Below are 17,032 nucleotides of genomic sequence, written 5' to 3' on the forward strand. Positions count from 1 at the left end.
TTCTGTTGCTTGCCATATTTCTGTGGGTATTCCATCAGTTCCTGTAGCCTCCAACTTGGTAAGGACTGGAGTGCTGATCTAACTTCAACTTCTAGTACTACAGGTTCCTGTAAGTAGGGAATATCTCTGTTGTACAGTATTTCAGTATACTCCTTCCATCTTCTTTTGATCTCCTTTGAATCAGTTACTATCTGTCCATTGGTGTCCTTTAGCATACCAGTTCGAGGTTGGAACCTCCTTCAGAGTTCAGAGATTTTTTTGAAAGGTTTTCCTTGTTTTTCTATTTCCATCTTCTATGTCTTTACAGATGTTTTTGTAATGCTGCTGCTTGTCTCTTCTAACAGCTCTCTTTGTTAAGTTCCTTTCTGAGATTTTCGTCATTTTTGGCTTTGGCTTCTCTTCTCAGCAATTTCCATGGTTTTTTCTGACATCCGGTTTGCTTTCTTCTCTTCCTTCATTTTTGGCAGTCTTTTTTCACATTCATCCTTAATGACTTCTTTCATTCCATAATTCCTCTGGATCTCTATCAGTGAAGTTCAGGACTTCGAAGCAATTCCTGATGTTCATCTTGAAAATAATAATTACAATAGCTGTTTTCTTGTGTAACATGCCCTTGAGTTACATATCGTTTATTTTCAGTGCTTCCAAATATTTTTTCACCTTATATATGTGTTTCTTGAAAAAATATTACTGAGCTTAAAAAAAAAATTAAATATTTTCTTCTTTTACATAGGGAAAGTTTAGAGCTTAAGTATTGTGAAAGATTTTTTAAAATATTCCGTAATTTATTTTCAGTAGCCGATGTTATAAATTTAAAACTTATTGTAAATTGCCCAGAGTTGCTTCGAATGAGAGGAGCAGTGATGAAATGTGAAATATAAATAAATAAATACAAATAAATAAATGTTGTTGTTGTTTATTCGTTTAGTCGCTTCCGACTCTTTGTGACTTCATGGACCAGCCCACGCCAGAGCTTCCTGTCGGTCGTCAACACCCCCATCTCGCCCAGGGACGAATCCATCACCTCTAGAATATCATCTATCCATCTTGGCCTTGGTCGGCCCCTCTTCCTTTTGCCCTCCACTCTCCCTAGCATCAGCATCTTCTCCAGGGTGTCCTGTCTTCTCATTATGTGGCCAAAGTATTTCAGTTTTGCCTTTAATATCATTCCCTCAAGTGAGCAGTCTGGCTTTATTTCCTGGAGTATGGACTAGTTTGATCTTCTTGCAGTCCAAGGCACTCTCAGAATTTTCCTCCAGCACCACAATTCAAAAGCATCTATCTTCCTTCTCTCAGCCTTCCTTATGGTCCAGCTCTTGCAGCCATATGTTACTACAGGGAACACCATTGCTTTAACTATGCGGGCCTTTGTTGTCAGTATGATATCTCTGCTCTTAACTATTTTATCGAGATTTGTCATTGCTCTTCTCCCAAGGATTAAGCGTCTTCTGATTTCCTGACTGCAGTCAGCATCTGCAGTAATCTTTGCACCTAGAAATACAAAGTCTTTCACTGCTTCTACATTTTCTCCCTCTATTTGCCAGTTATCAATCAAGCTGGTTGCCATAATCTTGGTTTTTTTGAGGTTTAGCTGCAAGCCAGCTTTTGCACTTTCTTCTTTCACCTTTATCATAAGGCTCCTCAGTTCCTCTTCGCTTTCAGCCATCAAAGTGGTGTCATCTGCATATCTGAGATTGTTAATGTTTCTTCCAGTGATTTTAACTCCAGCCTTGGATTCCTCAAGCCCAGCATGTCGCATGATGTGTTCTGCGTACAAGTTGAATAGGTACGTTGAGAGTATACAGCCCTGCCGTACTCCTTTCCCAATCTTAAACCAGTCCGTTGTTCCGTGGTCTGTTCTTACTGTTGCTACTTGGTCGTTATACAGATTCTTCAGGAGGCATACAAGATGACTTGGTATCCCCATACCACTAAGAACTTGCCACAATTTGTTATGGTCCACACAGTCAAAGGCTTTAGAATAGTCAATAAAACAGAAATAGATGTTTTTCTGAAACTCCCTGGCTTTTTCCATTAGCCAGCGGATATTGGCAATTTGGTCCCTAGTTCCTCTGCCTTTTCTAAACCCAGCTTGTACATCTGGCAATTCTCGCTCCATGAATTGCTGAAGTCTACCTTGCAGGATCTTGAGCATTACCTTACTGGCATGTGAAATGAGTGCCACTGTTCAATAGTTTGAACATTCTTTAGTGTTCCCCTTTTTTGGTATGGGGATATAAGTTGATTTTTTCCAATCTGATGGCCATTCTTGTGTTTTCCAAATTTGCTGGCATATAGCATGCATTACCTTGACAGCATCATCTTGCAAGATTTTAAACAGTTCAGCTGGGATGCCGTTGTCTCCTGCCTTGTTATTAGCAATGCTTCTTAAGGCCCATTCAACCTCACTCTTCAGGATGTCTGGCTCTAGCTCCCTGACCACACCGTCAAAGCTATCCCCGATATTGTTATCCTTCCTATACAGGTCTTCTGTATATTCTTGCCACCTTTTCTTGATCTCTTCTTCTTCTGTTAGGTCCTTGCCATCTTTGTTTTTGATCATGCCCATTTTTGCCTGGAATTTACCTCCGATGTTTCTAATTTTCTGGAAGAGGTCTCTTGTCCTTCCTATTCTATTGTCTTCTTCCACTTCCGCGCATTGCTTGTTTAAAAATAATTCCTTATCTCTTCTGGCTAACCTCTGGAATTTTGCATTTAATTGGGCATATCTCCCCCTATCACTGTTGCCTTTTGCTTTCCTTCTTTCTTGGGCTACTTCTCGTGTCTCAGCAGACAGCCATTTTGCCTTCTTGGTTTTCTCTTTCTTTGGGATGTATTTTGTTGCCGCCTCCTGGACAATGTTGCGAACTTCTGTCCATAGTGCTTCCGGGACCCTATCTACTAAGTCCAGTCCCTTAAATCTATTCTTCACCTCCACTGCAGATTCCTTAGGAATATTAGTGAGCTCATATCTAGCTGATCTGTGGGTCTTCCCTAATCTCTTGAGTCTGATCCTAAATTGTGCAATAAGAAGTTCGTGATCTGAACTACAGTCAGCTCCAGGTCTTGTTTTTACCAACTGTACAGATGTCCGCCACCTTTGGCTGCAAAGGATGTAGTCAATCTGATTTCAGTGTTGTCCATCTGGGGAAGTCCATGTATAAAGCCATCTCTTAGGTTGTTGGAAGAGAGTGTTTGTTATGCAGAGTGAGTTGTCTTGGCAAAATTCTATCAGCCTATGTCCTGCTTCGTTTTGTTCTCCCAGGCCATGCTTACCTGTAATTCCAGGTGTCATTTGACTGCCCACCTTAGCATTCCAGTCTCCCGTGATGAAAATAACATCTCTTTTAGGTGTGTTGTCCAGTAGGTGCTGCAGATCCTCACAGAACCGCTCTGCTTCAGCTTCTTCAGCATCTTTGGTTGGGGCGTATATTTGGATCACTGTGATGTTAGATGGCGTGCCCTGAATTCGAATTGAGATCATTCTATCGTTTTTTTGGATTGTATCCAAGCACTGCTTTAGCCACTTTACTATTAATTATGAAGGCTACTCCATTTCTTCTGTGGTCCTCTTGTCCACAGTAGTAGATCTGGTGGTCATTTGATGTGAAGTGGCCCATTCCAGTCCATTTCAGTTCACTGACGCCCAAAATGTCTACCTTTAATCTTGACATGTCACCAATAACCACACCCAATTTGCCCTGGCTCATAGATCTTACATTCCAGGTTCCAATGGTGTGTTGATCCTTAGAACATCGGATTCTCCATTTACCACCAGCACCGTTGGCCGCTAGCCGTCCTTTTGGCTTTGAGCTAGCTGCGTCATCATGTCTGGGGCTAGTTGAGCTCATCCTCTGTTCCTCCCCAGTAGCATTTTGACCATCTTCCGACCTGGGGGTCTCATCTTCCGATGGTATACCGACATATCTCTGGTTGTACTGATCCATTGAGTTTTCATGGCAAGAATACTGGGGTGGGTTGCCATTACCTTCCCCAGGGATCGCATTTAGTCTGACCTCTCTGTCATGACCTTCCCGTCTTGGGTGGCCCTTCACGGTTTAGCTCATGGCATCATTGAGGTGCTCAAGCTCCAGCACCACGACAAGGTAACGATCCTTTGCTGAATAAATAAATAAATAAATACAATCAAATTAAATAAGAAAAAAATTGGAAAACCTTTGATCCTGGCTGTTTGGGCCCAAATTCGTCCATATGAGGTGGCCCATGTTTTATTTTTACCAATTTTTTGAAACTAATGAATTGGAGAGAAACCCCCCTAGGGTTTCCTTTTGTGTTCACTTCATAGCCTGTCGTCCTGCAGGCTGTTTTGGTCTATCCTGCATCTCTGTGTTCAAATTTTAGGAATCTTCCAGGAAAGCCAGCAAGTTTGGTTGACCTTATTCTTTGTGGATGCCTCTTAATTTAGATTTTCTTATTTCAGGATCTAATTTCTCAATTCTACTTTTAGATTTCTTAGGCAATCATGAAAAGATTATTTTTCTAATCTTTAGAATTTATTTGTACCTTCAAAATTGTGTTTTCAAATCCCCTGACATCGTAATTTCCAACTTGATTTCTGTCATCCTATTTTCAAATGCTTTCATTAATTTTTAAGTCCTTACAGTGCCTACTCTGCTTTTTCTTTTTCTTCATTTCTGAAAGCGGTTCAGAAAACAGTTTCAGTTGGTTAGCAGTTTTAATAATTTTTCTCTCCAAATCCTATAATTCATTTTGGAAAGGATGTGTTTCATATTTTCTACATTTAAAGCAAATTACAAAACACTGTCTTCATCCGTGTCCCTGCTTGCTTCTTCCTCTTTCTTTCTTTCTTTCTTTCTTTCTTTCTTTCTTTCTTTCTTTCTTTCTTTCTTTCTTTCTTTCCCTTTCTGAAATGGTTCTGAGTCTTGGTTATGGACAATCATCTGTATGACAGAATGAATTAAGTATTGTTCCCTTTTATATCATAATTAAATAGTTAATCAATGCATATTGTTTTTCTGTAACCAAAAGAGAAAGATTACTAAGTCATTTCATTAAGACAGCATATTGTAACGTAAGGCAAAACAGGTAATACATCATTGTAAAAAATATATGACACGGTTAACTAAAAAAGAGGGAACGTCCAGAGCTTTGAGCACTGGTTATGTTTCTGCCCCCTTCCAGGTGCCCTCCAGCCCTATTCCCAGTGCCCCCCTCCAGCGACGCCTCAGTGTCAGTGCCAGCGGGGCTGGAGATTGCGGTCTGATGAGTTGTGTGCTTCCAGATGAGCTTTTGGTGGAGACCCTTTCAGAGAGAATGCAGGTAATTGCAGCCAGAAGGAGAAACGAAGGGGGGCGCTGGGGCATGGCAGGTCAGAGAAATTCTTGGGAGCTTTTCCAGTTGGTTTTGGAGTTGTGGACATAGCTTTATTTATTACAAAAATACTCCTATTCCATTGATTTCTTTGCTTAAAGGGTTAGTGCCTAGTTGCCGACGGCAGTGTCTGGGGCTGCTCGTCCATACAGGTCAGTCGTCTGTCGAGACTAGTAATTCGCTACTTCATGGACTGCCTTGGTACACATGCTACCTTACTGACTTTCATAATGCAAACCTTACAGCTTCTGGCTATCAAGGATCACTACTTCCAGGATTCGTAGTAGAGACCATAATGCAGCATCTACAATATGCAGCCATAATATATACACTCCCACATATACAGCCAAAAGTACGGATCCATTATGTAGATGACACTTTCGTCATAATAAAAAAAGAACTGGAGTAGACACATGAGACAATTGACATCTTCAAAGGCATAACATTTACAAGGGAAGAAAACAACAATACATTGCCCTTCCCTGATATCCTCATCAGCAGAGGAAACAGTGGCAAATTAGAAACCCAGGTCTATCAGAAAACAACCCACACTCACCAAGTGCTCCATTGCCAAAGCAACAACCCAGTCTCCCACAAGAGGAGCTGCGTAAAAACATTATTCAGACGAGCACAAACACAGCTCAGCAACCCAGAAAGCCAAAAAAAGAAAACAGACCAATTGTATTTTTCCTAGGCTGGGGCCTAGGAAACATGTATGATACTTTTATTTTTGTTGATCACGTAGAGTTCTTCTGGTAGAAGAAGGGCAGCCATAAAGCTTTGTTAAGTAAGTAAATGATTGTTAAAAGAAGACACAATAAAAATGATGGCTTTTTCTACAACAATCCACAGCTTGCTACAACTTGCAGGCTGCTCTATTACTGGAGACTCTAACAACATACAATATTAATATCAAAAAATTAAAAACAAAAATCAGTTAATGCAGGTACAAGTACATAATCCTAGTAAGACTGCGGGGCTGTGGATTTGTGGCTCCTCTATTTCCAGGAGCTTCCGGCCCCTGGAACTGGTTAGTAATTTGGAGGTCCTCCTACACTAATTGGTCTTGCTTAAAGAACAGTTGGCAGTTACGGCCAGGAGGGCCTTTGCCTAGATCTTGTGCATAATTACTCCCTTTCCTGTATTGGGAGCCCCTACTCAATGATTTAGTTACGTTGCAGCTGTGGAAGACTCCTGAAAGCTACAACTATTCAGAATGTGGTAATGTGCGTGGTTATGGGTCAGGCCAACGTGCCATCGTTTGGGGTTGTATCACCTTGCTCATCCTCAAATGCCTTTCTGAAGGGCCATGTTTTTATGGAGAACGTTATTCCAAGGGTTATTTAATTATCGGTTCCAAAATAGAAGCTTGCAGGTTTCTCACGTATGGTAGAGAGTGGGAGAGGAACAACCCCCCACAAGAGGAGCTGTGTAAGAACATATTCAGACGAGCACAAATGCAGTTCAGCAACCCAGAAGACCAGGAAAAGGAAACAGACAGCATCTTCCAACAAAATGGATACCCACACAACTTTATCAAAAAGTGCCTGACCACTCAACCCACAACAGCACAACCAACGCAAGCTCTGAAATGGATAACACTCCCATACATCAAAAACTTCTGAGAAACAACCCTCAGACTATTACACACGGCATCACCGTAGCACACAAACCAACCAAAGCCCTCCAAAACATCTTAAGCAAACCCAATGACCCAGGAGCCCAAGAAGAAAAAACGGGAGTCATCTACAACATACAGTGTAGGGGCTGTCACAGCCACTATGTAGGACAGGCAGGCAGAAGACTGGCACAGCGCATCCACGAACACCAACTAGCAGTCAGAAGACACAAAGAAAACTCCTTCATCTCACAACACATGGAAGATTCAGCCACAGTTTGAACTGGGGAACTGATGATGGTTTAGGTCATATTTATGCAGAAATATTGAAAATTCAAAAGGGTTCACAAACTTTTAAGCACCACTGTGAACAGGTAGCAAACCCCACACTCATTCACTTTGATAATGTTACTGAGTTGGTTAATGAAATGTCTGCAAGTAAACAACCAAGCTCAGGGAGCACCAAGAACTCCGCAGTCCCGATCAAAACACTGACAGTTTTGGAGATAGCTGGGGAGGAGGAGGGAGTACTGCAGGGAGGGGTGGGTATCAGCTGAGACCACTCCACCTATACATAAGCATTGTTGTGGTTGGGGAAGAATTAGTAGAATAGGGTTTGAAGTGCAAAGTGTTCTCTGATTCTAATTCTAACTCTGTGGTACTTGAGGATAATCTAGACCCAGTTATATGAATATGGAGTAAAGCAGTAAATGGGCTTGTTATTGGGTTTCTCCAAGAGATGATGGCATAACCAGAAATATGTTGGACTCATTCCTAAGGGCAGATGCCCACTGGGTTTCTACTGCAAGGTGAGATATTTCCCTTTAATAGAAAAAAATACCTTGACTTAACAAGCGAGATGCTACTAGGAGGCTACTGCTTTCTGAAAACAGAAGGAAGATGGTACAGAAAGGCTTGAGCAAGTTGTGAGCCCCAGAAAAGATGACATCATTAGGAGCAGGAGACCCCATGTCATGAAACCTATAGCAGCTTCCAGCCTGCTGTTCTGCGCTGCAGAGGTAGTTTTCTGAATGCTAAAACCCTAGCAAGGGATGAGTCCTGCAAGATGTTAACATTGCTGAAGCTTCTAAGTCCCTCAGAAGCAATGTATGTCTGGTCAGAGAATTGCTTGGGTTTCTCAACTTAGTCTTTCCTTCTCTATGGATTCAAGAAAGTTGGCATTCTTATGGGAAGCAAACAAATCTCCATTTGCTTCCTTGCATTTCTGGAGGACTCTGTAGAAGTCGACTTTAGCTGCCATTGCAATCCATGACTTTCACTTGCCTAGCAGGATCTGTGCATAGCAGTGCCACATTGCAGACCGGGCCTAAATGTGCTGTGCTTCCCTTTTTGGACAGCTGAGTGACTGCTATCGCGGGATGGTGTTCGATGGGCTGGAAACACTGTTTGCCCGCAGCATGGTGTCCGCACTCCTCTGCCTGCTCAAAGCTATCAACAACCGGCGGCATATCTATTTTGTGAACCTCTGCCAGGATTTTGCTGCTATGAAAGCCAGAGAGAAAAGCAAGCAAGAGCAGGAAGGTGAGAGTGGTGTAAATGAGGCTTTTGTAGGCTCATCCCAATTTTGTGTTCCATTCCCAGTCACATTCCATAGAACCAGGCATTGGAGTTCATGGTTGTCCGATTTGACTTCCATCTTCCCAACTTGCCTTACTGTCCTGCGTCTTCTTTTTGCGAGAAATCTAAGGGGGTGGGAAAGCCTTAACGGGCATGGCCTCAGTGGCCAGACTGAGGCATCTCTCTTTCTCCTTGGCCTTGGTGGAAGAACGGGATCAGCAGGAAGCTCTTGCAAGAGAGAAGGCTCGTCTTCAGGAAATGGACGAAGAGGAGTATGATGCCCTCACCGAAGAACAAAAAATCCAGTTTGACGGTGAACTGTTGCAGGCATTACGGGAGAGAAAAAGAAGGTTAGGAAGCTCCTCCCTTTGGGAATTTGCTTGGTTGCCGTGGGGGAAGATGAATTGTGGTTTTGCAGCCGTGCGTGGGATGTGGCTCCTAATTTCTTTCATTCTTATACTGGAAAACCAAAACTGTTAGCCTTAGTCTAGGCGAAGAACTAGTGAAATTAGTTGTTGAATGTGTTATAGACATTTGTGCAGGTTATAAAAATGGTTCTCCTTGTTCAATGCACGGAAGGGAGCTGGAGAAGCTGGCTCGGGAGCTGGAGGAAAAGAAGCATCAACAAGAATTGGAGCGCATGCGGGAGGAAGAGGAGATGAAAAAGAAGTCCAAGCGATATAAGAGGGATGGGGGGAAAGAGAAAGAAGAGGCAGCAGGGAAAAAAGGCCAGCAAGGAGGCAAGCAAGTAAGTCCCAAGGGCAGCCTTGCCCAATGGCCGCATAGCTGACAGCCCCACCAGTAGACCAGTCCAGGGAATCCACTCCACAGGAGGGCTAGAACTGCTTCTATTGAGATTGGCTCTTCCATCTTGCAAGTCTGATGGTCCTGGACCTCCTCCTCCCCTCTTCCTCCTCCTCCTCCTCTTCATTAATTCATTAATTCATCTGTTTATTCATTAATCATACTTATGTGACCACCCATCTCACACAAAGCCACTCTGGGTGCTCTTTGGTATAGTGCAGGGAATTAGGGGGGTGTCTGAGCCACTTCTGAACGTTATCTGGACGTTCTGGACTTAAAACAAGCTTTTAGCTCCTTTTTCCTGGGCAACGGAGCCTGGATATTTCCATCAGGGTCCTCTTCCTGACTCTCTATACCAGCTGAGGGGCAACTCATACACCATTATGTTTGGATCACTATGTTAATGTGGCTGATGGAGCGGTCCAGGTGGCTGTGTTCCATAAATTGTCGTTACTAATTGTCACACAGAGGAAAAGTAGCTTGCAAGTTTCAGGACTGCTTCAAGCCGTGGGTGTGCCCCTCATTGCTGGTCGGTTTCCTTAGTCAAGAAACTGAGGTCCTGGGAAGCAGGTGTCCTGGCTCGCAGAGGTCCTTTTCCTCTGCAAGCCTGAGACTCGCGGCTGCCAGGCAGAACTTGCTTCCTTTTCCTTGTCACAGAATCTCACCATATCAGCCTACAAATCAGATGGGAAGCTGAACGAAGGGATAGAGCGAAAAGTGTCTGCCAAGGAGCGTCCAGATGCGGGTGTCAACGACAAGGAGGAGAAGAAAAAGAAGAGCCGGATGGCCCTGCAGAACGGCCAGACTGGGGTGGTGCCCCCTCCAGCCCCGGAAGAGGAGGAGGCAGAAAAGGACATGAGCGAGAGCGAGAAAAGCTTGGCACAGCGCTTCAAGCTGTACGAGGCCACCCAGAAAGAGGTCGCTCAGATCCTGGCCTGCTGGGACAGGGTGCAGTTGGTGCAGCTGCAGCCGCCAGGCTCCGAGGAGAAGCCAGAGGAAGCCGAGGACCAGCGCCAGGCCCCGTCTGGCCGCAAAGGCCGGAAGGACCGGGAGAGGGAGCGCCAGGAGAGGCTGGAGAAGGAGCGGGTGGAGAAGGAGCGTCTGGAGAAGGAACGAGCAGAGAGGGAGCGTCTGGAGAGGCTCAAGGCGATGGAGGACAGCAGGATGGCTGGGCTGGAGGGAGAAGGCGGGGAGGGCACAGAGAAGGACATCGGGATCCCCACCTTGGAAATCCACGTGCTCAGTTCTGAGGACTCCAGTGGCAAGCGGATCCTGGAAAGCGGCAAATTGCCCAACGTAATCCAGGTGAGCCCTGAGGTGATCCACATGGCGGAGAGACTGGGCTCCATTGACCCAAGGAGGGGCTGCGGTGGAGCTGGCTGGTGGCAGAATTAGGGTGGGCTGAGCAGGAATTTGCAGAATTACCCAGAAGCCTTAGTGCAAGGGACATCCAGTTAGACTGAGAAAGTGCTTGTAACTCCAGAAGGCCAACAAACTAAGGTGTCCTTTAGTGCGTTGCCTTTTTACAAACTTTGTGCATGTGCATGGAGGGGGGAGGAGATGGCCCATTTCTGCTGAAGACTTAGAAACCCCTGAGTGGGAATCAGCCACCAGACATTTTCCCCCCTGCTTTCCTCTAAGCTAGTTTCTCTAAGTTAATTTGCCATCCAAGAGCAGTTTCAGGATCTACGAGCTCATGGTTCCTGCATCACTGGTCCCTTGGCTTGCTTAAATATCGAGGGCTGGCCTGCCAGGGCAGAACTTTCACCCAGTCCCAGGATGGTTCAGTTTGTCTTCTATGGTCATCCCTAAGTAAGTGGGTAAAGTTTTGGGATAAAGCTAGAAACAAATGGTTCTCTCTGCGTGTGTGTGTGTTTTGCAATTTCAGTAAGCACTGCATGGAAGTGATAACCTCTCTTTGTTCCTTGCTGTAGATCTTGAATGGTTTGGGGCTGGGCCCTTCAGGGCCCCCCATTCCTCCCACAGCCTTTTTCTCTGTGATCCCATACCCGGAGAAGCGACCAGCACAAGTTGCCTCAGAAGCTCTCAAGCACTTCACCTTCATTATCCCTGAAGAACTGAATGCAGAGGAGGAGAAAAAGGATGTGGAGAGTGGTATGGAGGCTCCAGTGAGTCTCCATGTGGCAAAGGTATGGAGTTGCTGCTTTAGATAGATACCTGGGCTGCATGGGGTAGTTTGCTGATGTTGTTGTTGCCTTTTGGAGTATTGATTAGCCCAAATCCTGCCAGTAAAGGTGCTGGATAAATTGCTCTCATCTGTCTGTTTTGATCAGTACCTATCCATTCCCTTACCTTTATTATCACAGTCTGGGACAGTGACCAGCTGGGATGAGTTCAGAGGATGGGCACCAAGATGGTGAAGGATCTGGACACCAGCCCCTCTAAGGAATGCATAAAGGATTTGGGCAATTTAGTTTGCAGAAAAGAAGGTTTAGGGAAGAGATGATATAATCTTCAAATATCTGAAAGACTAACGACCAGAACGCTCGAGCATTCACTCAATGACAGTCTAGAGGCTTTTGCTCATTTAACTGTTTAATGAGGCGAAGCGTCCAATACAAAATAAAAGTTGCGAATGGCTTTTCCCATGCGCTTTGCAATTTAAAATCACACAAACTTCTAAATCCCCCCCCTTACTACCCTCCAAGGTATGCACCTTCCCATATCAGCAAATGGCTTGAACGGTATGCTGGCCATTAACCTTGGGCAGACATATCTAACCCAAACAGAATAATTCACACTCCAGTCAAAGTCCCCCTCCCCTCTGGCGATTCGCAGTCTGCTGACACAAGTGTTATGTTAATGGATGCGAGTCCGATAAACATGTTCTGGGAACATTTTATCGGGGACTCTGACAAAGACTGTCTCACAGGAGGAAGAATCGACTTATTCTCCATTATCCCAGAGGGTAGGACCAGAACCAGTGGGTTAAAATTGCAAGGAAGGAGGTGCAGCTAAACTTCAGGAGGAATGTTCTAGCTGTTAAAGTTGCCATTCAGTAGAACTGGCTGTCACATGAATTGGGGAGTTCTCCTTTGCTCCTTAAACTTGTATTTAAAACTTTGGTTAAGGATAAAGGAAAGTCACTTGGTGCTGTAAAACTTGTCAATCCAAAGGTTCCTAATAGCTGAAAAGCAGTTAACAAGCAATTTCTGAGAGTGAACAGAAAAAGAAATATGTGAACCTAATGTCCTTTCAAAGGCACCTACTGTGGTTTGAGCAAAAACATGGTTATTTCCTCGTCTCCCAGAGCACTAAACCTGCCAGAGACCGCTGTCTTGAGGTCTCCTTGCAAGGAGTAGCTGTCTGGAGCAGTTGTGGGTGATCTCAAGTCCTCTCCTTGTCCAGAGAGAAATTTCAAAGAGCTGGTCTACTTGCCAGTTCATTCTGCCCTGGTCTTTGGCTCTGCTTTTCACAGAGCCACCTTCAGTTCACCATTTCTTCCCCCAAAGTTCACCTGTAACATATTCTGACTTTGCCTATGTTTTGGGAAAATAAGAAATATGCCCTTGCCCTCCAGAAGCTGAGAATACTGGTAAAGACAAATATCCTAAGTTTTGGCTTGTTTAAAGAAATTCATGACAACTTGCAGAAGGGCATTACCAGGCTTCTCCAGCCCCCTCCTCAACACTTTTTGTCCAGAAGAAAAATGGTTCTGTGGGAGTGGTCCGTGATTTCAGACTTCTGAATTCTGAACCATCAAAGATCATTATTCCCTCCCTCTAATATCTGAATTTTTGAAATGGCTAGAGGTGTGTCTCTGTGTGTGTGTGTGTATGTTGTGTACACACACACATATGCCAAGTTGAATCATCGTTGGATTTTCCCACCTCCCGTTGGAAATTGAATGCTTGCATCGTTTTTCAGTTTTATGGCTCCGTTCCCAGGCTCTGTTCTTCGAGATGATGTTACTTCAGATAAAGGATTTGCCACAGCAATTCCCTCTGTGCCTGCTCGTGCTGGCTCCGTTACTGAGCAACAAATCACTCTTCCCCCCTCCCCCTTATACAACCCATGGCAGTGGAGAAATCCCAGAGGCTATTAACTATTGCTTCTGGGATGATCTTCTGACAGATGGACACTGTTAAAGTGGAGCCTACCTTGACCTGGCACAAGAAATGTGAAAGAGTTCTACTGCTTGGAGGCTTTTGTAACTTTATCAGCAATTTGTACCTGGTTCTGCATCTCTAACAGAACATTCTGGTGTTCTTCCTCCAACCTTCACAACAAAACTTACAGATCAGAGCTCTGAGAGACAGGCTCTTGGGACTGACCGTATCCAGTCTGGCTGCTGCCAGAAATTGTCACAAGCATCACCTCATCCTTGGTACTGTGAAAAGGAAATAGAGTTGCTCAATACGTATATTGCCCTGCACTGCATCTTGGAATGTAACTATGCTACTTCGTTCATGAAGCCATTTTCTGAGAGATCGTGCAACACCATACCCAGAAGTCCAAATGTGTCCATTTGCTGAGAAAAGTATGTGTCCCTCGTTTGTGCGTTATCCACTAGCTGAGGACACAAGAAGACGTAACCTGAAATGTCTCTGCCAACGGTCCTAAGATTACAGGTGGTTGGACTTCCTGATCCCCAGTTCCACGCTTTCCTTCTTCATTCTTCCACAGGAATGTTCTACCATGGCTGCAGAACCAGGCACAAATATGTTTCTGCTGGGTTTCAGGAGGAGCTGGCCACCCCTTCTCGAGGCAAGTCCAGGAAGGAGAAACCCGAGGCCCTCCGGGAGGCCCCAAAGGAGAAGAAAACCACCTTGCGCAGCAGAAAAGGCATGCATCCCAGCCCCGGCACAATGACAGCGCTGTCGGAGCTCGACCAGGGCAGCCTGACAGGGGAGCCCTCCGGCGAGAAGCTGCTCAGGCAAGGACCCCGGGCACAGGGCCCCTGGGTGTGGCAGGGGGAGCCTGGCGGCCAGCAGGTGAGCCCGGGAGAAGCATCCAGTGGCTGCCCCCCATGACGCCCATGACAGGCCACAGGGGAAGGTGCTGCAGAGCCCGGGCAGGAACGGCAGGAGCCATTTCTTTGCATACGCCCACTTCCTGAGCCTTATGGCTGTTTTTAAACCTTCTCAACTGCGCATTCTTGCTCTGTGGGCCTCCTATGGGTTTGGGCTCGTTCCTCTAGTCTTCTGTGGGCTTATCTGTTTATGAATCTTATTTATTACACCCCTCATCCTGGGAGTTTCTCACCTTGCTGGCATGAATAGTTTCCATGGGTTCCTATAAACTCCTCCTCCTCCTCTCCCCTTTTCTTTACAGGCGGACTACAGAAAAGGAAAGGGGAAGGGGAAGGAGGGGCTTCTTCCCCAGCGTCTTGGGAGAACCATTTTCCTTGGTGATGGAGCAGAGTTCCGTGCCCATAAATCTGTCTCCCCAAGTTTGGTCTTCTGGGATACCAGCTTAAAGCAGACCTTTTGTGCTTCCATCCCACAGGCTGAACTGCTTTCGCTGGATTATTCCTGCTAATGGAGAAGTTTCAATGCGCATCCATTTCTCTTCCACCAAAACAGGACTCTTTGATCAGGTCCTGAACTTCGAAATCCTTGGCACTCGGAGACAGTATCAGGTTTGCTGCAGGGGCACCTGCACCTACCCCACCATCTGCCAAGATCCCACGTAAGCAGGAGGAGAAGCATGCCACCCGGTCCCTTGACCCTTCCAGGCCGTGACACAGAGCAAGGAAGCTGAGTGTATTGTGCCCCTCCTGATTTCCCCCCAGCATGGATACAAAATGCCACCCCGGCAGAGCCTTTGGCTGATGAGGCACCCTGCCTGTGGCATTTCATGAATGAACAATTCCACCTTGTGGGTTTTTCCTCCCTTTTTGACGCTAGTGGACAGAGGCGGGGGTGGAAATGAAACCCCTTATGGATAGGCACAATGAGAGGGAACATGGCTGTGACCAAATCTCCAATTAGCATCTTAACTGCTTCGAGTCACACATGATTTATATCTGTTTCAACATAAAGAGGCTGAGCCTTTTGCTAAAATGTATCTTCTTATAGGCAGCAAAATAAATGTGGAGTGAATTTTCCAGCTAAAATGGATGGGAATTACACTATCCTAAGGATGAAGATGATACTTTTCAACAATTTGCTCTCTTTCTACCATCAACATTGGCTGATAATGAGGAAGATAGTCTCCTTCTAAAGAGCAACCCAAAATTCAGGGAATTGCTCTGTAGAGGGTCTGGTCGGTATTGGGTTTCCCAGTTCTTTGGGTCAGTTTCCTAGTTCCCATTTTTCCCTGAGAAACCAGCAGCAGTTCTTTGTACTTTGCTTGCTTACATCAGAGACTGCTGGCTCAGGGATTTCTGGGTGGCATGTCACCAGCCCTAATGTAATACAGTCGAGAGACATTTGTATTCTTGGACTTCTTTTATTGCTCAGCTGCTGATGCATCTTTGCTTCTCTGATCCAGGATAGTGTTCCCCCACCGTAAGAAGAATATCCATCCTGATGAAATTGTGTTCAAGAAGTACATCATGAGTTTGGGTGTGTTCCACTTTGGCCCTTTGCTTTGTGGCAAGTCAAGAGAAAAGTAAGTGTTGGTTGGGGATAAGAAAGCAATATGAAAACACCGGAAAGCTCAAGGGGATTTTTAAAAGGAGATTTTTTTTTCACCAAAGCCATTCAAAAGTGGGGTTGGGCTGAAGGCGCTTTGTGGCCTCTTCACATTGCTGAGGGGAAAAGACCCAGAAGAAGATGGCTGCCAAGAGCAGCCAGGAATAATATGGGTGTAGAGTGATGAAGTGCAAGCTGAATGAAGTAGCCTTACCCTTCCTTTTCATATGTCTAAAAGAATATGCTTATGAGAATGGGCAATGTCAGGATCATAGGGAATTTAGTGTTATTTATTCATTGATTTAATCAAATTTATAGAACTGCCCAACTCAACTGACTCTGCATGGCTTACAATATAAACAACCAATAAAAACCTCAATAAGATGGTGAAAACAAGAATAAAAATAACAGAAACCAAAAAACAAGATCTGATTATGTGAAACACCCAACAGAACCAACACCTCACCCCAGGGCCTGGGGGAAACTGCACATCGTCAAGGCTCATTTAAAGGACAGCAAGGTCAGGGCAAGGCAAAGTTTCCAGAGAGTGGGTGCCACAACTGAGAAGAATACTTTCTGAGAGTCATTACCTTGTTTCGAGGACAGGACTCAGGGTGTCCATTCTGCCAGTTCATAGGATGGGCACAAACAGTGAGAGAATTGTGATCCTTCAGATCACCAGGTCCTATGCCATGAAGAGTTTTATAGGTCACCACCAGCACTTTGCATTGCACCCAGACATTTGCTGGTATTGAATGTAGCTCACCCAGCAGAGGTGTCACATGGACGTACAAAGAAATGCCCATAACTGCCCACACAGCTGCATTCTGGACTACTTGCAGCTTGTGAGTGATTTTCAAGGGCAGTCTCATGTAGAACACATTGTAGTAGTCCAAATGTGAAGTGATTAAGGCATGAGTGATTGTGAGAATAAGGTCATGGTCCAAGACAAGGTGCAGTTGGTGCACCAGACAAATCTGGGCAAAGGCTCTCCTGGCCACCAGCTGCCAACCTGCTCTTTGAGCAGAAACAGAGAATCTAGGAGGACCCACAAATGGTGCACTGACTCTGTGTGGGGAAG

General features: G+C 45.1%; 1 protein-coding gene across 1 annotated transcript in view; it reads left to right on the plus strand.

The window, feature by feature from the left end:
* Positions 1-17,032, plus strand: part of HYDIN (HYDIN axonemal central pair apparatus protein) — a 287,221-nt gene that overhangs the window by 174,350 nt on the left and 95,839 nt on the right. Inside the window, exons 40-48 of the mRNA XM_063313067.1 lie at positions 5,164-5,301; positions 8,329-8,512; positions 8,757-8,898; positions 9,128-9,296; positions 10,010-10,657; positions 11,287-11,502; positions 14,056-14,276; positions 14,819-15,004; positions 15,809-15,928. Coding sequence (XP_063169137.1) covers positions 5,164-5,301; positions 8,329-8,512; positions 8,757-8,898; positions 9,128-9,296; positions 10,010-10,657; positions 11,287-11,502; positions 14,056-14,276; positions 14,819-15,004; positions 15,809-15,928 — 2,024 coding nt within the window. The remainder of the gene's footprint in view (positions 1-5,163; positions 5,302-8,328; positions 8,513-8,756; positions 8,899-9,127; positions 9,297-10,009; positions 10,658-11,286; positions 11,503-14,055; positions 14,277-14,818; positions 15,005-15,808; positions 15,929-17,032) is intronic.

Source organism: Candoia aspera, chromosome 11, assembly GCF_035149785.1.
Source record: "Candoia aspera isolate rCanAsp1 chromosome 11, rCanAsp1.hap2, whole genome shotgun sequence".
Taxonomy (NCBI): domain Eukaryota; kingdom Metazoa; phylum Chordata; class Lepidosauria; order Squamata; family Boidae; genus Candoia; species Candoia aspera.